Here is a 22896-nt window from a genome sequence, read left to right as displayed (position 1 = left end):
AATCTCGTCAAAGCGTTGCTAAGAACATCAACAGCGGACCAATTGCGATATCGTCGACGCAACAGACAGCAATGACCTGACCAATCTGGCCAACTCAAGCTGCTTCATCTCCCGACATCTCGACCAGGCTAGTATAAACTGCATCCTAATTAACCCCATCCAGATCGAGCCTCCTGGCACACTCAACCTTAACAGGCAAGGTAACATATTAAGATTCCCATCCGAAAGTGGCAAACTGCATCCAGCAACAGCCCCAAAACGTTAAAAGTAGTTACATATGTTAAACATCACAAATCCCCCACAACGGCAACAGCCATGCTGATGATGGTGATATATCCGGAGCCCGGGTTGAACTGTCCGGACCGCCATATCACTGCAGTCGGGCACCCACAACAAAAACGTTCTAGAACACCAACCTCAGAAATCACTGGAGAGCGGTAGACGGTAGATCGGGGCGGTGTGTCGTACATACGCCATCCGAGACACATAAAAGACGGACAGCCGATGCATGTTGTGGGTTGCGCGTTGTATTGCAAAGTAAAGCTAAGAAAGCCTCAAACACCCGCAACTCTATGCCAGCCAGCTTCACAATGATCAACTGCACGTACATATCTAGTGTACAAAAACGACATCTGATAAGTCATGATTGAGCTTACACTAGCCATAGGGCGAACTACGTGTAATGTGGCTCCTCAAATCGGAGGGCCAACCGCAGCGGGATTGGTCAACACAGATCGCCCCCACAGAATGCCATTGGCAGAGAGAGGGCTAAACACTTGCAGATGGGGCAAAAAATGAGTTGTTATCCTAATGGCTTAATGGACGATGAGACCGGCGGTTTGGTAGGACTTTAACGTTCCAGAACGTTACAAGAATGATGATGGAAGTATGCCATCATCCGAGGCTATGCTTTGTTGAGGCATCCTGGCCTTGTTTAACATCTGACAGAGTAGGCCGGCGCTTTCGCCGCTGGATCGCGGCCACGATACTGCTTGAACATGGTTGAGATATCATTCAACGGTGGCCAAGCCTGTAGGAAAATCTGGGGAAAAAACCAACTAGATCAAAAGGACAATTTTCACCGCCTTTCTGTGCTGGCAGACGGGTGGATATGAGATCTACACTATGAGAAGCAGGTCATGATCTTGCAGACTCTAGTCATCATACCCACAGTATGATCGTTTACTAGTGTCGGCCGGCATGACGTGCCACCGAAGATCACTGATAGCAGGAGGAATGATCGAAACACGGAGGAGTAAGAGCAGGAGCAGGTATCTGCAGAACAACCCCGCCGATCGCTAACAGCCCCTCCGTACGCGTTCCTAATCGGAACAGAAGCCCGAAACCCCTCAGATCCGTCTACTGGTCTGCCTCCAGTTTGGTATCCGCCCCTGAGCTGCATGGCCCCAACTGACGTGATGTGCTGAGGTTTGCCACTCAACGGGCCTGCATATCATGACTGATAGCAAGAGGAACACGTAGTCGCGTCTCATCCGTCCAAATCTGCCATCCATGCGGCTATGCCTGGTGCCGAGAACGAAGGACCGACAGGCTCCGAATCGTTTTGGTCTTCTGCCGGAGCGGATGGCATTTTGGAAGCGGACAGCGGAACAGTTGTTGTCGTCTTGAGCGGGGGAAGGCCAGGGATGTCGGTATCGAACCTAAGTTTCACCCAAACAGAATGGATGACGACCGAATTGGTTGATGAGCCGTGGATCTATGAAGGCGCACGTGTCCATGGCAGAATCGGCCAGGGCAACATCGAGTCCTCACCGCCTGGAGTGGAGCATCCTGCTGGATAGCAGCAGAGGTGAGTTTGCGGATGTGACAAGCAAAGAGGGCACCTATGAGGTTTAAGCTTCATGTAGAAGCGGCGGACGGTTGCATGAATAGTGAGAAGAGATGATTATGGAGTCGCCAGATCCAACATCGACATAGGAGAGGGTGGAGTATCGGAAATATGGTTGAGGTTGGATTCGGGTCCGTGTGCCCTTCTGGCAAGACGCTAAGAGATTGGCCCTGCAGGAAGCGACGCAACGGCCAGTGTTCGAGACGCTCCCAGCCCGGCGGAACTGGTCTGGGGCATGGACCGGGCCGCGGATTGGTCAGGTGGGATCGACAGACAACAAGCGAGGGACCCATTCGAGGGTCTCGGAGGAGCCGGAGGACTCTTCACGCACACCCCCTCTCCTATTACGTACCGAACGGACAGAGAAGACACAGTCCAAATCCAGGACCCTGGGAAGAGCTGGGGGCTTGGCCCTTGATGACCGAGATCCCTGCTTCTTGGGCAGCAAAGTTGGGTAGGACAAAGGCAGGAAACACGAACCCAAAGATGGTAAGAAAATATTTGGTGATATTTGGTGCCCGTCACAGGCTGTGTTATGTAGTTGGTCAGGCAGAGAGGGTGCCTAGGAGGTGAAATCGCCTGTGGCCATCAGCCGTGACTTGTCTTTCACCGGCGGATCGCTGAGACTTGACGGTTAAAGCCGGCCTAGAGTAAGCTATATCTCATAGGTAGAAGTCAAAAGAAACAGCGTTAAAATGGGATTGGACGATAATAGCGCTTATGGGAGATCGACTGTTCGCGGCAGGCCTCATGACATTTTGTGGCTGCAGATATGCATCTCGAGGGACAAGATCAGAAATTGCGGGCTTGATTCCATGAAGTTTCAGACAGTCCTTCAGTGCTTTGGAGAGGGAGCCTAGGGTTGATGGAACAAGCGGCGGCGTCTCACAGGTTGGGCATCCAATTGAGGGCCAGCTCATCTGCCAAGGAGGTTGGGGGCACCAGGGGGGAAAGAGTCTTTTTTGTGCGTTTTGCCATTGAGCCTTTTTCCCCGTTTTCGGAAAGCTGCGACAAAGCGTGCATTATGGCCAGGAAAAAGAGGGCAGGAAGGCGCAGGAGAGGTCAGACAAGACGTCCTGGACGCAAGACGTTGAAATCGCGAGGATACGTGGCTCAACTTAATGCCCAACGGTGGGGCAGCTTGTTAAAACAGTCCCGTTTATTGGTTGCTCCACGTGCTCCGCCGGGCGGACAGAGCCGCGCATACCTATTTTGGGTAGTGGGGCAAGCGGGGCAGGAGCGGCTCGCATCACGTTCTGCACACACAGAGCAGGACTCAAATTTTCAGACTTTTAGAATTTCACTTCTTCCCTTCATCCACAATACCTGCCCAGGGGCCTGTTCTGCCTGTTCCAGACAGCCTAGTTGCGATGCGCTCAGGACAGATGTTTAAACCAGACTGCCCCTCCGCCAATTGCCCACAATTCCCTTGCAAGGCCCTTTAGATTTGGGCAGGACGGGAGCCAGTGGTTCAGAGTTAACCGGACATGACACCACAGCGGCCTGTGAAGAGGCCAGGCATCCAAAAGTGGGCTGTGTGTGATTTGTTCAATTTCGTTGGTTGTTAGACAACCTTGACCAGTGGTTTGGCAAATCTACCCGTGACTATCGGCACGCGCAGCAAAAGAAAGGCAGTGGATGGGAGAATAACAGGAACAGATGTAAGAAGTATACAAGCAAAATCAGGCGGAATGGTAAAGCAAAGCAGAATATAGGCGCCCCTCCCGCTGGCACTAGCCGAGCCCAAACAACGCAGCAGGCAAGCGGGCAATGCAATGGCTGTCCGGCTAGCTGAGAGGATGAATGGGTGAAGCTTGAATCAAGGAGCAGGTAATTGAATTATCATGGCTTATGGATTGCGATCTGGTTAGGTAGTTTTTTGCCGCCTGCCTTAGCGTCCTAGCCGGCGTATACGTACACCACCTCCTCACAGCCGCTTACAACACATTACAGACACCCCAGACCCGGGCCACCGGGTTCTAGGTTCGCTTGCAAACGGCCACAGCAGCTAGAAGCCACACACTTTGAGCCCGACCTGACCTTGTTTGCCTCCGTCACCGAGCCTGTCACCCGTCACCCATTATGGCGGACCATCTATGCCCAATCCCAACGTCTGGACTGCCCGCTGACACCGCCAGCCGCTCAATTTCACGCAATCCGGGCTGCTGAGCTGTCCTGCTTGCCGCTGCTCTGTATCCGATTCATTGTCGTTGTTTCGCGAGGCTGGCAAGCCACAGCCATCGTATGGACGGTGACTCACGGGATACTGCGTTGATCCATCGCAATCCTGGCAATGGAAGTTGAATGCTGAGCAGTCGGTGAGGTTACATGCGAATGAGGTGTACGCCCGGCCGCTAGAGCGGGTCTTGACGGTGTTCTGGTGGTCGAGATCGCTGCGGGACAAGCCCTGCCAGACGTTGCGGCACAGCGGGACTGCTACGGGACCCCACCGACTGCCGCTGGCGCCCATGGCTCATGCCCCATCAAAACCAAGCGATCCTGCACGCCCTAGGCCCGCTTTGTCTTCTCACCTATCTTCTTCCCCTGACGTGCATCAATCCAGGTCGTCCGCCTCTCTCGTGCCCACAAAACAGTACCCCCCTCCCCTTTCCTCCCAAAAGATCGAGATTTCCGCTCGCGATGCCCACTTGTGACAACACATCTCCATGCCGAGACTGTGACTACGACCCAATGAAGACCTGAGTTCCTAACTGCGACAAAGAGACGCCGGCAAACTTGAAAAGTGAGAGAGTAAATATTCGACACGGCCTAGGGCACATACAGAGAGAGGACACCGTTCTGGACATTCCTCCGAGCGGCAGCGGCAGCAGACTGCAACTCCTGATCAGCATCATCAACATCTCATAAAAGATTCAGAAACACGACCCATGGAGAGAGAACGACAGTACATCCGCCCAAGAGTAGGCGGAATCATCACCCCCGCGGGCGATGGCCGCCCCGCTGCTCGCTCTGCTGAGTGGGCGACAAGTAACCGTGAGCATGACGGACAGCAGCAGCAGCCTGTGAGGTCTATCTTAAGGAGGACAACCCTTCGGCCGTCAATGAGGCCACGCCGGAACTCGGATAGTTCTGTCACATCGTCTAACCTTCCACCATCCGGAGGTGGGAGCAGCGACTCTGAACTGACCCCTCCCCCTTCTCGCATTCCTCCTCCTCCCCCATCCTCAACAAGCTCGTTGCCAAGGAAGGTTTTGAGGCCTCAGTATCCTATTCCTGCTGAACGCCAGACAGTCATCAATCTCAGGCCGACCAGGGGAGCTTCTGGCACTCATGCTAGCTATCGTGCCCCTCCTCCTGCTCGTACCCTCATCCCCGCTCCGTACCTGTCCGATACCAGGCTGGTTCGTCACGATCCTTATGATCGACGCGACCGCTACAATGACTTCGACGCCGAAACCGATTCTGTCTCCGACACCTCGGATGTGTCGTCGACCACCCAGACTACCTCAGTCGTCTCGTCCTCGACGGTGACACAAACGACCACAACTTCGACGGAATCGGAGTCGGACGGAACGTCCTGTGCCAGTGATGTGACCCCAACAGAGACGGTTCATACGACCAAGAGCACTCCGTCAGTGCGTTTCACCCCTAGCGTCATTGGCTCGAGCTCAAGTGTTGTCAGCTCTGTTTCTCCCGGCCGTTCAGGCTCCAGTGTGGCTACCTCGACCACTAGCCGTTCGTCCAAGCCGTGCCAAAACCTTCGGCCGTCCAAGGCCAGCTCCGACTCCGACCGAGCAGTCACGAAGAGCAGCCCGAGAGCAGTTCAGATCAACATGAAGCTTCCTCCTCCGAGCTTGGATACACCTGAGATTCGCTATCTCCACGAGCTCGTCAAGACCCAACAGGAGCTGGAGCGAAGCCTTCAGCACAAGATTGATCAGATGGAAGGCCAGATTGAGGATCTGCGTGAAAAGGAAGCCATCGCGAGAAGGGAACGTGACGAGGCCAATGCTAACCTGATGGCTGCCGAGCGTGAGAGGGAGTGTGCCGAGAGGGAACGCGACGCCGAACGCAATAGCCGGTACGATCTCGTCAGATTATCCCAGCGGCAGCAGAACATGCTTGACGAGCTTCGTAGCAACTACGACTTTGCGAAGGCCCAGATCGCCGAGCTTGAGCAGGAGAAGGCTGCCGAGCGCGACGTCTCTATGGGTCTTCAACATAAGCTGGACGAAACCAAAAAGGTCATCGATGAACACAAGAAGATCATCGAGGAGCACAAGAGGACCATTGAGCTACAGAAGAACATGATCTTCGATGTCGAGAAGGAAAGGGACACGATCAAGGCGGCCAAGGCTAAGGTGGAAGAGGAGGTTGCCCGGCTCCAGAAGGACTTCAAGAAGCACCTCGATGGATGCAAAGAGCACGAGGGTCTACTGGAGCAGCGCATCTCTGCCCTGGAGGCCAGCCGGAACACCCTAAAGGAACAGCGTGACACCAAGGACAAGGAAATTGCTGAAATGGCTGCAGAGCGTGAACGGTTGAAGGCGGAGATCGCGGTCCTCAGTGCTCGTGTGGCTACGCTGTCTGATTCATTGAAGCTTGCCCAGGACGAGCAGGTTAGGATCAGGCAGGCGGCTGAGGAAGAGAAGCAGGAGATCCTGCAAGCGGCAGAGGCGGTGAAGCGCAAGATCATGACTGACGCTGAGGAGGACAAGAGGAAGATTAAGGAACAGGCCGAGGAGGAGCAACGCAGAATTCGGGAAGCTTATGAGGCCGAGAAGGAAGCGATCCGGAAGGACGTCGTTGCGGAACACCTGGCGCTCGAGGAACGGATCAACGAACTGGAGCAGGTGAAAGAGGCGTTGATGAGCACCAAGGCCGCGGTTGAGGAGGAGAAGTCTGAAGCTCAGGCGAAGCTTGCGACGGCAACCGAGGAAGTCGCTAAGCTCACGGCGCAGTTGTTGGAGCTGACAGCAGGCGAGTCGGCCCTTAAGGCCAACATCGCCAGCCTGGAAGAAGAGCTTTCGTCCTCCAAGGCTGAAGTGACTAGCCTACAGGGGCAGGTTGACAACTTGGTGAAGGATAAGGTTACCCTCGAGGCCAACCTCAACGCGCTGATCGACGAGAAGGCTCAGATGCAAGGGCGGATTCACAATCTCGAGACTGAGCTTGCTGGCGCGAAGGAGGCCAATATCTCTCTCGCCCAGCAGAAGTACCAGATTGACCAGGACGTTGCCGGCATTCAGGGTGCTCTGGAGGCTTCCCGAGACCAGGTCAAGAAGCTCGTGGAGGAAAAGGTTGCCCTGCAAGCTCAGGTCGAGAAGGTCACTCCTTTACAGGCGGCCAAGACCGAGCTTGAGGGGAAGGTAGCCGAGCTGCAAGGCAGGATTGCAGAGTTGGAGGGCAAAGTCAGCCAGCTCCAGAACGAGGCTGGCAAGATTCCTGTTCTGTCGAGCGAGAAGCAGGCTGCCGAGAGCAAAGTCGCTGAGGCCCAGAGCAAGCTCGCTGAGGTTGAGGGTCAGAAGGCTGAGCTTGAGACCAAGCTGGCTCAAGTTCGCGCCGAGGCCGCGAAGCTCCCTGCTCTTGAGTCGGCTAAGTCCGAACTCGAGGGGCAGGTATCGAAGCTTCAGGTCAAGGTCGCTGAGCTCCAAGCGGAGGTCGCCAAAGACCCTAACTCGGCTGTGGCGGCGCTCATGGCCCAGCTTGACGCGAAGACTCAGGAGATATGCCGGCACGTTGAGCAGATCAATGTGCTGACAGAGGCCAACTCCGGATTGTCGACGCAGCTTGGTGCGGCCAGGCAGCAGCTCGAAACGACGCAGAAATTGCTCGACAACATGACGCAGTCTTACAACATGGCTACAAACCAGATCATCGAGCTTCAGCAGCGTGTAGATAAACTTTCATCCGGATCCCGCAGGTCGAGCCGTTCTCGTCACTCGTCGCCGCAGAAGAAGGACCGGGAAAGCAGCAAGAAGGACAAGCAGCTCGTCGTGGTGCGCAACCGGGAGGACAGAGGAGGGGCCCTGTCAGTGATGCTCCAAATTGCCGCCGGCATTTAACTCTAAACACACAGCACAACTACCAACCAGCCACTTCACGCAACCCAGCCTACCAATCACCCGACCAAAACCCGTTAACGCCAGCCCCCTTATTCTCCCCCCCCCCTTCTCCGTCATCCCGTCAGTTGTCGCATCCCGAGCCTGTTTGGAAACTGTACTTGCTAACCCGTGCGGTGTTGCCTCGTTACAGGAAACTTCTTACTCGCAAGGAACTGTGGAAGGGACGGTCCGAACATTCATCTTCCGAGAAAAGTCGATGCTGCAGCGGCAGTAGCTGCTGCTGCTCTTCTGCCAGCAGCAGTGTGTGCAGCAGCGCCCATTCGACCCCTCGCTCATCGTTCGACTCTCGCACTTCGAAGGGATCGTGTTGTCGGCACAAGGATAGATATTGATATGCTTCGTTGCTGCTCCTCATTCCGTCTACTTCCTGGATACGACATCATTGCCCTGATGCTCTCTTGAATTAAATGTCTGCCCGGAGCAGACATATGCGAGGATACCCACTACGACCATCGCAACACCGAAGACAACATACTCGGGTTCAAATGCTCTCGGGGTCGATAATAACGACATAGAGGAGGACACCGTGTTGACTAACTACCATACCTTGGGATGGCTATCTGCTGATTTGTCTTGTTCTCGCTGTATTTTTGTGTGGCTTATCTCGTTTCTTTGCTACTTTCGGTTTTGGCTATCTGATTTTTATTGTCGCATTTCGTTGTCTTAGATCTGGTTTTGATTTTGGTTTTGGTTGAAGCAGCTTATTGTTGTTGGTTTACATTTGGTGTGCATCCCGAGGTACAACCCTCCTTACTACCTTAATAACCCTGACCCGCACTACTTGTCATTAATAGTTCAACTTCCCGGGCTGCTTGTCCGGAGGCTGCTCTACGCATTTTTTTTCCCTTTTGTTTCGTTTATCTTGGATAGGTATCTGTCTTGTTCTTGATGTGATGGGTGGAGTTGGCACAATACCCTGGGATGTACAGACACCAACCACATCATGTAACTTTCCTTTTCTCTGTTTCTGGTTTGAACTTGGGTTAGACTTCGTGTTTTGGCGCATAGCCTCATGTTCATGATGACTTATGGCGCAATGAATGGACCAATTTCTTTACTCTCATGACATGATGAGGCTTGAGTGAGAAGAGAAAAGGATGGATGAATTGGACCTTGATGAGCTCATCAGATGGGGGGATGGCTTGGAGGGGCTGATACACAGATGTTGTCTATTTCAGTCTTTTGACGGGATGGGCTACGTGGTTGGCTTGCTGGAAATATGAAAGGACTGTGGGAGTGCAAGCGGTGTTTAATTGACGCGTCGTCGAATCTCTTTATGGGTGCTTGTGTAATGCGATGAGGGATGTCGAGTCACCTCATTGCTGGGTCTTTTTTGGATGGTGATGAACCCTGTACCTCTGACATGACCCAGAGATAAACATGTGGGTTGATGGTGGACTAGATCTGTGATTCCCTGGGGAGGTGTGGTCATGGTTAAAGGAAGCTTTCTTAACCATGCAGGTAAAGTGTAAAGGTATATCTGAGTTGTAGGGTTCTGTCGGATCTATCTTTTCTATATGGAGATGTTGTGTGCCCCTGAGTTGCCGTCAACAAACTTGTTTGCTGTGAAGTTAGCACTCTCCTACCTATCACATAAACATTGTCAGCAGATCAAAGATTCTTCAAGATAATATTCCGCGTGGAGTACTACCATCTCGGTGTGGTTATAATGGCATACTGGATGGTCAATTAATCGTTGAATACAGTAACACGTGGCACAATAGGACCACTCTTCCGATCGTAGAGGCACTGAAGCTCGCGGGTTGTCATTCAGTGCCTGGTAGGGCGAAATTCACGTGAGTTCTCTCTATCTCTACTCCTAATCAAGCCTCAAATGCCAGTCTATCCCCATACAATTGCATCATCTCAAAGCCTCGCTTGATCACCTCTGCTTCCCTCCTGTCCGCTATGTGCATGTGCATTACCAAGTTTACTTCCCTTCCCAAAAAAGATCCACCTCCTCCCCATCCAACCATTTCTCCATCTCTGTATACATTCTCTCCCACAGCTTGCCCCCTGCCGTAGGCAGGTGCACATCAATCTCATACCCCAGCCTAGCCTGCGCCGCGGCCAGGTAGCGATACCCCTGTGGATAGCGCGCCAGCTCGGATGGGGTGAACACAGGCGCGCGACGTCCGTCCACGGGGACGACTTTGTCCTTTTCGTAGAAGAGTTTCACGTAGCGGGTTTGCCAGATACCCGTGGTGGGGGATTTGATGCAGAAGAAGATGAAGCGGCAGTCGCAGTCGACGTCGAATTCGATGGGGGCTTCGGAAGTGTTTCCGTCAGGGATGTCTTCGGAGTCGGAATCAGGAGGGGTCACGGCGGATGTGACTCTACCCGAGGGGGTAAACTTGAAGCGATGGGTGATTGTGGCCTTCATTTTGCCGATGGCGCGACCGGCCGCGGAGTTGAGTTCGACGAGCGTGCCGCATTCGCGGTGCATGATGAAGACGCCATTGGATTTACCAGTTTTGGAAATCGTGATAAAGTCGTCTACGTGCTGGGGGCCGCTCCAGGCTAAGGAGGTGTTAGTCTTGTCCCCTATTAGAGGAGAAGGTACATACTGGTCCAGACAATGGCGTCCTCGGTGAAGAGGGAGCGGTAGTTCTTCCACTCAGAAGCATCACGGTAGACGGGCCAGCCCTTGCAGAGCTCTGAGATAGCCAGGCGATCGAGCAGCTCGGAGACGCTGCCGTTGTTGTGGGAGTAGATTTTGGTATGGGGATCCTGAGGGGAGGTCATGTTGAAGAACGTGGGAGTGTTACTGAACTAAGTGATGCTCAATGGTTTCTGGGCTGTTGATGACTGAGCTGAGTCAAGGAACTGAGCCAGAAGGATATTGAGAGAATTCATTAAACTTTTTGTGAAGGGCAAACGATGAGCAAGGCCTTAGAGGGTTTAAATCACCCCTATATATAGACCTTTCTCAGGCCCTCTTCCGGGCCCTCTCCCTGGCTCCAATGCTGATATCTCGTATCTTTGCGCAGGCACAGTGCAGGTATCGGACTTGAGGTGAAACTCCTATCGCGATATCGCCACTTAGAGCCCCGAAAGGCGCCGCGTGGGTAGTCAAAAAGGCTATGTTCAGACGAACTGATATCCAACATGGAGGGCACAAAGCGTGAAAACCCTTCGATCTAGAACACATTCGTCATTCGATCAAGAATTTCTGCATTGTACAGCAGTACGGAATGCCCCAGAACGGCACTGACAGGGCCAGAACAGTTTGCGGCAAACAGAGTGATTGGGTAACCCAGCATCCAGCGCCCGGTCAGGCACAGAACAAACAGGGCATGCGAAACAAGTTGCTTTTCTGTAGCACGTCTGACAACTCATCCGCAAAAAAAATCGCATAGGGATTCGCAGTGAGAGTCTCGGGGAGATCCGGAAGGAGTTCCGTATGGAACGGTGAGCTTTTCAGCTATGATTATGGTTCCCATAGTAAACCTGACTGAACATCAAGGGGGCGAATACGGGAATTTGTGCAGTGTGAAAAGATCTGGAAGGCCGAGTGGCTTGCAGTAGCCAGCCGCGGATGTTTTGAGGTAAGTACTTTGCATTGCAGTTGGATCAGAAAAAAAAAGAAACTGAACTGTACGATATACGGACTCGATCGTTGTGATGCTTTTGAGTCAATGATCAAAATGTGCGCGTGGTGCTCGATCACGTTGTGGAGTTTCCATTTAGCTACTCCATAAGGAGACGACAGATACAACTTCTAACTGACTGCATTCCTTTGCCCTCAAGTGAATGAGAAATTCAGCTATTTCTTTTGTTGTTCCTTATTTGACAATGTGAGCGATGTTTCCAACCCCTGAGCCAGTCGGTCCTTGTCGATTCGACGCTTCAGCATTGCGTACCTCAGATCAATTGCCCAAGATCTCGAGGAATGATTGGTAGTGCCTATATTGAGCCATGTGTTTTTGCTAGAAAACACATAAATTGACTACGAAGTGGTAGAAGAGCAAACACTCGTAGTGGCAAGGTTGAACTTCAGCTTTCAGTCGTCGTCCAAGTTTCTATGTTAAGATTTTAGGGGTCTATGCAACCAGAAAAGGGTTAGGGTTGTATACGATAGAGTCTGCCCCGCGCTGCTTCTTGGCGGCTGAGCCCCGCATTCGCAGTTGCCTGGAGAAATGGTGTGCTCGGACAGCTCTAGCTTGGCCTGCTCATTGGAACAGCGGCTGCTGGTTGGTGAGCAAGAGCGGGGCTGAAAGTCTTGATGCTATCAACAAGCAACCACCCCGCTGCCCGCCTCACTGACTACCTGCGACCTACATAATCTACTCTACCCGTCATCGTTGATCACTCATTTTTAGTCAGTGTTTCAATACTCCTGCCTAACAATGGCCCAAGGCGTCCACCACATCTCCTCCCAGGCTGAGTGGGACAATCTCCTCGCCTCGACGCGCTATGTCATCGCCGACTTCTTCGCGGAGTGGTGCGGGCCGTGCAAGATGATCGCGCCGCACTACGAGAAGTTTGCGTCGTCGCTCTCTATCCCGGGTTACCTAGCCTTCGCCAAGATCGACGTCGACAACGTGCGCTCCGTCGCCACGCAGTACGGCATCACCGCCATGCCGACCTTCCTGTTCTTCAAGGATGGTACCCAAGTCGCTGTTAATGGCTCGCCGATGGTCAGGGGCGCGGATCTGGGCACGCTGAAGGCTGCTGTGGATAAGATGGCTCGGTTGGCGAAGGAGAAGGCGGAGGCTGCTGCTGCTGCTGCTGCTGCTGGTTCGTCATGAAGATAGACAAAAAGGGAGAGAACGTGATGATATTTTTGTGTTGGATGGAAAGTTTAGTTTTCTGCAAATACCCAATGAACATGGAGTGTGGTGTCATAAAATGAAAGTTGTGTCGACGGTCAGTTGGGCGTTTCCGGTCGCACGGTCTATGCCTTTGTCCTTGTAGGATTGAGCCGGCCTGCTGGATCTTGTTGTCGACCTACTTCCTCTGGGCCAGACCAGACCTCAGGTTCCTCGGGTCCATACGTCAGGGGGTCAACGCGCCATGATGTCATCTCCCATCAGCAACTCGTCGCATTCCCACGCCCACGACTATCTCGGACACGGCCGCAAAGATTACGATCCATAGGAAACCTACCTGCTTCCGGGACCAATCAAGGTTTACCGTTTGAAGAAGTACAATGCCCACCTCAGGATCAAAGTCGATTGAATCAATAGAAGTTTCCCGATCGGAGTCAGAGCCAAAGAAACAGAGCACGGCCCGGCAGGCCATTGTCGCAACTCCAGGCCCTGGAAGAAACCAGGTTAACCTTCAGCCTTCTGAGACACGTGAGGTAACCCGGCGCACAAACTCCATCTCCAGCTCGACACGGGTGTTAGAGCCGAGCCGGGATCAAAGACGAAGGGGGCCTGCTGTTCGGCTGGACATGAACTTGGACGTAGATGTCCAGCTGAAGGCAAAGATCAGGGGAAGAGTTGAGCTCTCTTTGCCGCAAGTTAAGTCATCCGACACCCTCTGCTCTGTTCTATGCTAAATCGGGCTGCTATCGTAGGACTGATGAAGGAGGCGGCCGGCCACGCGACACAGGACAACGGCAATAGCGGTTTGCTGGCATCCATATGGACAATTCCTATCGAGCAGATATCGACCGGACACCTGCTTGACATTGAAAGAATGGATGAACGATATTCTCATTGTCTCGGCTTTGTCACATATCTACACGAAAGATACAGTTGACTAGCTGCGCATCACACCTACCCAGCACGGTCAAAGTGTCATACTAAACATTGAAGTGTGATAGCTGATGCAAGTGTCCTTGGAGTTGTCATCATGTTCCCAGGCTTGGAGCACACCGGTGATCCAGAGCAGCCTGCTGTGAGCTAAAAAGGCAGAGAAACACAGATCCGTATTATCCATAGCAGAACTCCGCTGAAACCATCATCGCTAGCTATGATGTGCGCAGACCGTCAGGACGGACACCCCGGAGACCATGTGCCGGCACCGACGCAGACACGAGCAACTTCATGACTAGGCCATGGTACTGCTAGGGCTGCGCCACAACCTCCTGCTGCTGGTACTAGTGCTGTTGTAGCTGATACCACAAGCCCTGAGCCTAATCATGAGCTAAGGAGCCTTTCCAGAAAGCTGCAGATTCTGGCGTTGTGAGCTGTATCAACGTTAAGCTGTGCTGAAGTCGAAAATCGTACTCCTTGAATGGAGACCGTTGCCGTTCGAGAGAATGTTTTGGAACTTTTGGGACCTTGCCCATCAGGAATAATTGGTAAAGGAGAGAGTGTCTCCACCGAGACAGGGCTTAAGGTCAAGAAGGTAGCATATGACTTCGTCGATGGAACGGGAGAGCAGGCATCATAATCGTGATGGAGAACGGCATGTGAGGACACGAAGGACACATAATGAGTGTGTTCGACATCGGGTTTGGAAGAGAGCAGATCATGTAAGAGAATGTCCTCAGGATGTCAGTCTCCAGAGTTGTGTCCAAGACAATCAAGCCTGGGAAATCTGTCCGCTAGAAAGTTTCTGCCTTTTCGGTGGGAATATCTTTCAAATATTTTGTTCCAGAGCAATCGTACAGTCGTTTGTCTCATTGAAGTTGAAGAACTGTGTCTACCGTTGTACTATGGAGTGTTCTCTCTCGTTCACTTGCTGGAGGGGCGGATGCCGAGTCATGACCCCATCCCCTGGATCCTACACTTTCCCGCTGCTTCCTCCAGACTGACGTCTGCCCTTCAAAGGTATTGAAACTCTGCAAATCAGTTTTCTTAAAACTGATTTCCTAGGAATGAACAACAACGGCGGAAAATCGCCCGAAACCTGCCAAGTCGCAAACGAACTCTCGCCCCTGATCGTTCCTGACTCAGCCTCGGCCCTGTCTCTCCGAAACTCCCCACCCCGCACCCCACCAAAACCTCAAATTTCCCTTCCCTCACCCACAGCGGAACCCTCACCGCTGCTCATCATTAGCCAAACCAGCTCCACCCCCCAACAGTCAAATAAGAAGCCCGCATGGCTCAGTGGTAGAGCGTGACACTAGTATGAATATCCCTTATGGGTTCAGAACAATGTCAAGGTCGTCAGTTCGATTCTGGCTGTGGGCATTGGAAGGATCCGATAGGAGTGGTTGCGATCTTTTTGAGAACTCCTTTTCTATTTTTCCTCGTCAGCAACAATTTAGCGGCAGTTCGAGATAGACAGTGCTACAATGGAGAAAATGCTCATATTTCCCCCCTTCTTGTACCTATATTAAGAGAGTAAAAATCATAGTGATCAATCTTCTATTGTAAGCCAAGCTGAGAGAGCTCTCATGTAACTAATTTGTCCATAGTGACAAACTACTTAAATAAACACACAGCTGTTGAATAGAACTCATTACGTCCTCAGATGTTACACAGATGTCCCATATGTGAACTATATCCAGTGTCAAAACCATTAAGTTTCAAGCAGTCCACATCTTACTCGTACGTTGAGTCAAAGTTCAAAACCTATTACCAACTCTTTTCCTATGTCATATCAAATCCACAGTCAGGGCATAACCTCACTAACAAGCTTGAACCTTCACCACTCCCATCCTTGCCATATCCAACATCATCGTACCTCTTCCAGCTTACCGTACCCCCCTTTGAAGTTCCTAACCCTCTAGCCCCCCGCCTCACTGCTCGACGCCTTCGAACTCTTCCTACTAAAACTCACGCTCCGAATACTCATTCCTGACCACCCCCCGCCCCTCGGCCCGCGGTAGTGGATCCGTATCGACTCATGATACTTCCAGATAAACCAGAAGAAGGCGGCGAGGAAGAGGGTCACGCAGACGACTGTCACGGCGATGATTGTAGCGTTTGGGCGCGAGGGGATTGTGCTCTTCGGAGGAGGGGGATGGGGTCGGGCTGGGAGAGGAGGACGTGCCAGTGGGGGGTGTGGCTTGGGGTTGTGAGAAAAGGATGTGGTGCGACTGTGTGGAAGGCTGGTACTATTAAGTTGCCATGATAAGGAGATTGAGTTTTGTCATCAGGATTGTTGTATGGCTTTTGTGAGTGTATTGAAGTGCTGAGAGTCGTGGGAATAGTAGTTGCAGTCACCGTCGCAACAGTAGTAGGCTCGCGCTGCGAAGGCGCTGCCGGCAAAAGAACCTCGCGTAGAATATGCGGTATTGGTATGTACATTTGATCGAAAGGTTGGAGCGACACAACAGCACCGATACACAGCAGATGTCTAGATTCAAACCGCTCAACGTTGACAGCTCAAGACTCAGCGGGCGTCTTGTGGCAGAGTTATGAGACGGCGATTGGACATCGTGTCTGAGCGGGGGAGGGGCTTGTCGCGGTCATCGGGACACCTATGAATGTAAGGTCGGTTAAGTAGGGAAGTAGACTGGCAAAGATTGTGGAATTGTTGGCGTGCCGATAGGAAATCTTTTGGGGAGCATGAACCTAGCTCATCAACCCGGAACGAGGGTTTTGCAGGCTTTTTAAATTGGGAGCGGTTAAGATCTTTTCTGCTTAAAGCTGTCGTGGTTGCGTCCTCTCACGTTCTGCTCTGCGGATGGCTGCCAGGTGCTGGTGCATCACGGAGAATGTGGAGGGAGAGCTGCAGTGACATCACCCAGGCGAACTGTCACTGGCTGGGTCAGCCCCCTAGCTGCATGGAAAGCTTGGTCAGTGTGATAGGGATTTGAAGGATGAATGCTTAGCTGCTGTATGGCCGAATGATGGACGGGAATCAGTCCTCGACTCCTCTCCCAATCCGGGGCCCCATAGTTCCCGGCCATCAGCGAATCGTTGATCTTCTAAACTGCAACCCAACGGTATCATCCAGTAGGTACGCAGAGTCCAGCCGTGACTCAGAAAAGATGCAGCTAGCTGATATTGTCTGAACTCCCAAAGATAGCGCCACGAGTTTAGGATAGGTTCTCAAGGGCCCTGCTGAACTTCCTTGAAATGTTGAATTGAAGATCGCGTAAGCTGTTTCAGGAGTGACAACTCATTGGAGCCCAACGCGATGTGGATAGCGGGCTGCGTGATGACAAAATGAGGCTCTCCAGTCGATCTCGTGGGGACCAACCTTGTATTGTCTTTGACTCCGACGGTTCGCCATATCGGGGCTCACCCAATCTTCCTCATGCGGGGTAGCAGAGACTTCACATTGTTCCTGTTGTTGGCGCGCTAAGTCGGTCTCCATGAAGGCTGAGACGTACAGTTTCAACGGATATGCATCAAAACTTGACAGGCAGCATACACTGACGCTCGTACGACCTGCGAGCACCAACGCCAACTGTCACAATGCTTTTCATGGTGATCTCCGTAGGTTAGGGACGAAGCGGGATGCTGCAAACGATTGCGTGCTGGACTAAAATGTGCACAAATGCTTGGCAAACGCGAGTCTTGTAATGATAAGGATTAGATACGACAGTCTAACGTTCACACGATTAGGCACTTGTCGCGCATGCTCCTGACCTCCTGCAGCCAATTCGTCTTCTCCGGGCCTGCTGGATTGCTGTCTCTCGCCTGCCACAGGCGGTTCAGCATCTCAATGGCCGTGCGAATGTAGCCCCATGGACAGATCCATGGATTCCTCGCCCACACAGCCTCCAACCGCTCAATACACCACTGTCGCTGCTTCGGATTGTCGGTCTGAGCGCCTGCCATAAATGTCGGCCACACGGTTCCCTTGAGGAGGACGTGATCGATGGGCACACCGGCTAGGTGGTTGAGCACCTCCTCGACAAGCATGTCCGGTGATAAAGAACCTGTTGCGGCTTCTGGCACGGCAAGCAGCACGTACAAGCAGGCTGTGGCGCGGTGAGCCAGAGCAATGCTTACGCGAACGGGTAGGTCGTCGTTCGGTGATAGGCCACGGATGCTGTAGACCCAGTTGACGACGTCAAATGTGCGAGCTTGTTGGAAGAGCATCAAGGCTGCTTCGATGCGACCCTCGTCACCGAGACAGCTCGCTGATAGGATAATGCGGAGAATGTCCGGAGGGCAGCAGTGGTAACTGTATGGCTCAGCCCTCTTAAGGATTGAGAACAAGTCAACCAACTCTTTTTCAGCCCGTGGCGGCAAGGCTACGCCGCTGATGGCAGCACTTAGCACGCGGTAGGTCAAACAGTCGGCTGCGATGGCGTCAACGAGGGTCACAAGCGAGGGATCCATCATCTGGGCCAGCTGATGCACAGAAGACATGAGAGCAGTAGCTGCTTCAATATGAGCCTGCCAGCCCCCCTTACCGGAGTCAATCAGGTCTACGTTAATGAGGAAGACGGTTGCGGCCAAAACCATGGCCTGATTCTCGGGACGGCTCATCAGGTCGCTAATTGTTGTCCGCAGTAGTCTGATAGCTTTGTCCTTGGCCACAAGCGCATCAATCAGTTCTGTGCGGGACGGCTGGTAGGTTTGACGGCTCCCATGCAGCGAGGCCATATGCATGGCCCCCGTGGCCACGATGATGGCCTCCAAGAAGTCGAACTTCCCTGACAGAGGCACCAAGGTCCGGAAGGGGTTCCGATCATGCTGGTCAACAGATACTAGGTCTTGGCACACAGCCGTCGCGACTAGAGCAGAAACGAATACTGTGAGCAAACTGGACTTAAGAAAGCGCGATTGGGGGCTGAGACGACTGTTAGAACGTACAGTGGTGGATGTAATGCCGTGACTTTTTGTCAAGAGTAGCAAGAAGCGGGTCAAGCAATGTCTGATGGAGAACCAGGGCCTCGTTTTCATCCGGCTCTCTTGGCGATGTTATCGGCGGCGGCGAGCCGAAACGACCCCCGGCGAGCTTGCCGCGGATGGCGGGACCATTGGCCCACCGCAGGACGGTGCCGTAGCCCAGACACTCCTCACCCGAAACCCAGCATTTTCGACAGGTCGGACGGGAACGATCACATCGCAGGCGTCGGCGGCGACAGTTGTAGCACGGAGGGCTGCAAGACTGGGACGATGCAGGCCGCAGGGCAGTGGACGTGGAGGCGGGTGCAGACAGAGCTCCTGCAGAGACACGGCTAGGCCCGGGCATAGACGTCGTCGCGCTTTTCTCACGCGTTGCTGGATCGCGTCTTCATGCCAGGCCGGGCATGGGCTTCCGGATTGGATGTAGGGGGTTGCTTGTTGATGCGTGGCGACACTGGCTGCTGCTCTAGCACTGTGCTTGGTACTGAATCGGGAAGGACGAGAACATCAACACCCGTTGATGCGTTGCGGAGCAGAAACACGCAGCGTTGTTGGGTTCCGATATTTCAGGTGCTGCCGATTGAAGTCCGCTTTTTGCCCCACTTTTGCTGGGTCCTTACTTCTGGGCCCCTCGAAGCTTTGCTGGTCCCACCTGACGGATGCGCTAAGCAGAATACGGGAAAACGTTAAAGTCATGTGTTGGGTACCTTGAGAGACTTCAAGCTGCGCTGAAGATTTTCATCGCAGCGACTGAGCTGTCTCAGTCGGCATAAATTATCGTCCACATCTAAAACGCGATTATGATAATGACAGGCATATTAATGAAGATATGTCATCCTGAATCCTTCCTCGCGCCCTTGACGTGACGTGTCTGCCGCGCAGAGATCCGTGCCTGGCCGACGGATCCCATCTTGATCTCAAACTCGTGGCGCTGGGGAAGTGGGTCTGCCCTAGGCCGAAACTGGCACTAAATCCTCAGCTCTTGCGTGTTTTCGTCATCTTATCCATGTGCTTGGGCAAAATCCTGACTACCAAATTTTATGTTCGACATCACCGACTCCAGAACATCGATCTTTGCAATGCCGTGACAGTTCTAGAAATATGAGACACTCTTCCGTTTCCCTGCCGGGCCTGGCATCTATCATAAGACCGGAAGCTGCATCATCGGCATTTCTCCGTCATCGACATGGACCGCACCGATGAGGAAAACCGCCCGGGGCCCGATGACTCGAACACCAGCCCCGAGACCATCGACCTGGAGGTTTTGGGCCGTAAGAGGCCAGATGTCTTCCCAAACACCTTTTACGAGGTGTTGTTCTGCGGCGCCCTGCTGGTGTCGATGTTGATGTCGGTATGTTCTCTTTAAGTCCTCAGGTCATTCATTTCCCTCTTTGAGCTCTTAAGCTAACACGTCCAGGAATTCTTCATCTCTGGCTTTAACATCATCCTGCCCAGTGTGTCAGAAGCCCTGGATATCCCCAAGAGCGCTCAGACATGGCCTTCCAGTGTCTTCTCACTCGTCACTGGCGCCTTTCTACTCCCATTCGGCCGCCTGGCTGACATCTACGGCGCCTACCATGTCTTTAACATCGGCTTGGTGTGGTTCTCCGTCTGGAGCCTGATCTCTGGCTTCAGTACCAACTACAAGATGCTGATTGTTGCCCGTGCTCTCGGCGGTTTGGGCCCTGCAGCCTTTCTCCCGACCAGCATCATGCTGATGGGCAAGACTTACCGCCCGGGACCCCGGAAAAACCTTGTCTTTGGTCTGTATAGCGCCTTTGCTCCGATCGGCTTCTTCATTGGTATCATTGTGGGAGGCGCTGTAACCCAGTTTTTGTCGTGGAGATGGTACTTCTGGCTGGGCTGCATCGTTACCTTCCTTGTCTGCGGCGCCTCGTATCTCACCATCCCCAGAGATCGCAAGCAAACCATGCTAGAGAACTCTCATGTCCGCATGGATTGGTGGGGTGTCATTACCATCATCCCAGCCCTTATCCTAGCTACATTCGCCATAACTTATGGAGCCCATGCCCCCAACGGCTGGAAGACGCCGTACATCATTGTCACTTTTGTTATTGGTGTTCTTTTGCTATTTGCTTTTATTTATGTCGAAGGTTGGGTTTCTGAGCAACCACTGTTACCCTTCGATTTGTTTTCGCCCAAGTATATGGGCCGGATGACCGTTGCTTTGTTCTTTGCTTATGGCGTCTTTGGTATCTTTTTGTTCTATGCTAGTTTTCAGTATGTTCTCCAAATTCCTTAGTTGAGGGTGCAAGATGGCTAATCTTTTCCTAGCATTTCTGACTACATGGGAGCGTCTGCCCTGAAAACGGCCGTCTGGTTCGCCCCCATGGCGGCTGGTGGTGTTGTGCTCGCCACAGTTGGCGGTTTCACTCTCCATCTCCTCCCCGGTAGGCTCTTGCTCATCATCTCTGGCTCTGGGAGTCTTGCTACATGCATCCTGTTTGCCCTAGCGCCGAGGGATGGCAATTACTGGGCCTTCATCTTCCCTGCCATGCTCGGGGCCACTATTGGTGTCGACATCACTTTTATCGTAAGCAATGTCTTTATCACGACCAATGTTGCTCGGCATCGGCAAGGCTTGGCCGGTGCTCTGATTAACAGCCTCTTGTTTTTGGGTATCAGTTTCTTCCTTGGTCTTGCCGATCTCGTTGTCGCCGAGGATGAGAACCGGGGCGGCACTCTGGGCCACAAGGTGGCTTTTTGGTTTGCCACGGCCTCAGCTGCTGTGGTTCTCGTCATTTTTGCTACCATCAAGATCGGCAAGGCCGAGAGCGACCTCACTGTTGAGGAGCGCATGCAGCGGGCTGCTGCGCAGGGGTCCGAAAAGACCGAACCTCTCAGTGATGCCATGGAAAGCAGCGACTTGACAAATAAATAGTATATATTTGGTCATAGAATAGATGATAAAGTTGGATAGATCGATGAATAGCACATAATTCTCCTCAGATATTGGCACTGATCCTACAGTTCATCTCTCTCTCGTTCTTCCTCAATTTCCTTCCTCTTCTTCAGGCGCTCTTCCCGAAGCTGCTTCCGTTCATGACGCCTGACTGACCGGTACAGCTTCTCCCACATTTTCCTTGCCCGCTTACCGTCCTCAGTTTCCGTTACTGACATGGCCTCGATCGTGAACTGCATGTCCCTCTTCCCTAGGTCGCGACGCGGCTTTGTGTGGTCGATCGGCCATGCGAGGATCGAGTGATCGACTGCTTGGCTGCGATAGTTGGCAAGGTTTTCAAGTTCACCTACTACTGGTCAGTGATCCGTGATGCGGCTCTCATGCAAGCTGTTAACTTACTCTCACACCCACTGCCTTGCGACACCCACAGTGGTAGAATCTCATAGATGGAACCAGCTGCAAACACCACGATCTTGTCCTTGTCAGCCACATCGACTATATTATCCTCCATCAAGTGCACATGGCTGGTCCCAGTTTGCCCCTGTTCCTGCGGGCTATGGGCCTCCATCCCTGGCGTAGTAGACGCAGCATCTGCCGAAGGTGTCTCAGTAGTAGTCATAGCAGCCTGCGTCGCAGTCGAAGTAGCAGCCGGCTTCGCCGTCCTCTGTGCCCCCTTCGGTCTAACCGTCCCATACACCTTCTCCCCCTCATACCTAGGCTTCCTAAACACTCCAAACATCCACCTCTTATAATTCTCCGGATCCGCAGTCCTCTGCTGCTCCTCAATCCATTCCCTCACCCTGCTCGGCACATCCAACCACTCCATCATGACAATCTCCCTATCCTGCCCCTTATGATCCACACCATCCCACGTCCCTGGGTACTCCCTCTTGGCCAGGAAATCCTCGATCGCGTCATGCCAGGGTGCCAGGCCAATCGGTGGCGGCTCGGGCAGATCCTTGAGTTTGTACATATTCGCGTGGAAGGTCCGCTTCACACGGCAGTTGACATGGAACCCTCCTGGGTCGGTACCGTCGTCTGGAAAAGAACGTGACCATTTGAATGTGGGGACTACACCGTACTCGTAAACATCCCAGTTTATGCCAGCGTGGATGGGAAGGGGAAGGGCGAAGAAAGGGAGGATGCTGCGCATGGTGGTTGCTCTTGGTGCTGCGACTCGGGGTTCTCTGGGTGTTCAGTTTGGAGTTTGCGGTGTATGTGCCAGGAAAACGGTTAGTTTAAGTCGAGCTGAAATTGTTAACCCCATCGCTTTGGCTGGTTGAGTGCTGTGTTATATCATCGTGCGTCGGCATTTGTGACATGTGGTTTTCCTTTCGGCTATTAAGCTGGGCGCAACCAAGGTTCCCCCGCATCATCGCCATTGCT

At 52.9% G+C, this 22896-nt stretch overlaps 6 protein-coding genes and 1 non-coding gene across 7 annotated transcripts; 4 read left to right on the top strand and 3 right to left on the bottom strand.

Moving 5' to 3' along the window:
* Positions 1-4737: 4737 nt before the first annotated feature.
* On the top strand, positions 4738-7875 carry CTHT_0072100 (uncharacterized protein; the record flags this gene model as incomplete). The annotated part of the gene is made up of 1 exon (XM_006697408.1): positions 4738-7875. One exon carries the CDS (start codon positions 4738-4740, stop codon positions 7873-7875), a length of 3138 nt encoding a protein of 1045 aa, XP_006697471.1.
* A 1990-nt stretch (positions 7876-9865) lies between these two features.
* CTHT_0072090 (uncharacterized protein) lies at positions 9866-10680 on the bottom strand (the record flags this gene model as incomplete). Its single annotated transcript, XM_006697407.1, has 2 exons — positions 9866-10455; positions 10503-10680. 2 exons carry the CDS (start codon positions 10678-10680, stop codon positions 9866-9868), a joined length of 768 nt encoding a protein of 255 aa, XP_006697470.1.
* Positions 10681-12284: 1604 nt separating this feature from the next.
* Positions 12285-12686, top strand: CTHT_0072080 (uncharacterized protein; the record flags this gene model as incomplete). Its single annotated transcript, XM_006697406.1, has 1 exon — positions 12285-12686. The coding sequence occupies one exon, from the start codon at positions 12285-12287 to the stop codon at positions 12684-12686; it is 402 nt and encodes a 133-aa protein (XP_006697469.1).
* A 2239-nt stretch (positions 12687-14925) lies between these two features.
* On the top strand, positions 14926-15023 carry CTHT_0072070. The gene is made up of 2 exons: positions 14926-14963; positions 14986-15023. It is a non-coding gene; the product is annotated as a tRNA-Thr (tRNA).
* A 2316-nt stretch (positions 15024-17339) lies between these two features.
* CTHT_0072060 (uncharacterized protein) lies at positions 17340-18933 on the bottom strand (the record flags this gene model as incomplete). The annotated part of the gene is made up of 2 exons (XM_006697405.1): positions 17340-18472; positions 18552-18933. 2 exons carry the CDS (start codon positions 18931-18933, stop codon positions 17340-17342), a joined length of 1515 nt encoding a protein of 504 aa, XP_006697468.1.
* An 840-nt stretch (positions 18934-19773) lies between these two features.
* CTHT_0072050 (uncharacterized protein) lies at positions 19774-21489 on the top strand (the record flags this gene model as incomplete). Its single annotated transcript, XM_006697404.1, has 3 exons — positions 19774-19938; positions 20005-20828; positions 20883-21489. 3 exons carry the CDS (start codon positions 19774-19776, stop codon positions 21487-21489), a joined length of 1596 nt encoding a protein of 531 aa, XP_006697467.1.
* Positions 21490-21572: 83 nt separating this feature from the next.
* CTHT_0072040 (uncharacterized protein) lies at positions 21573-22663 on the bottom strand (the record flags this gene model as incomplete). The annotated part of the gene is made up of 2 exons (XM_006697403.1): positions 21573-21856; positions 21910-22663. 2 exons carry the CDS (start codon positions 22661-22663, stop codon positions 21573-21575), a joined length of 1038 nt encoding a protein of 345 aa, XP_006697466.1.
* Between the last annotated feature and the right edge of the window lie 233 nt (positions 22664-22896).

The sequence above is a fragment of the Thermochaetoides thermophila genome, assembly GCF_000221225.1.
Source record: "Thermochaetoides thermophila DSM 1495 unplaced genomic scaffold scf7180000011822, whole genome shotgun sequence".
NCBI classification, from domain to species: Eukaryota; Fungi; Ascomycota; class Sordariomycetes; order Sordariales; family Chaetomiaceae; genus Thermochaetoides; species Thermochaetoides thermophila.
Note: the sequence above shows the minus strand (reverse complement) of the source record. Positions and strands in the feature narration are given on the sequence as shown.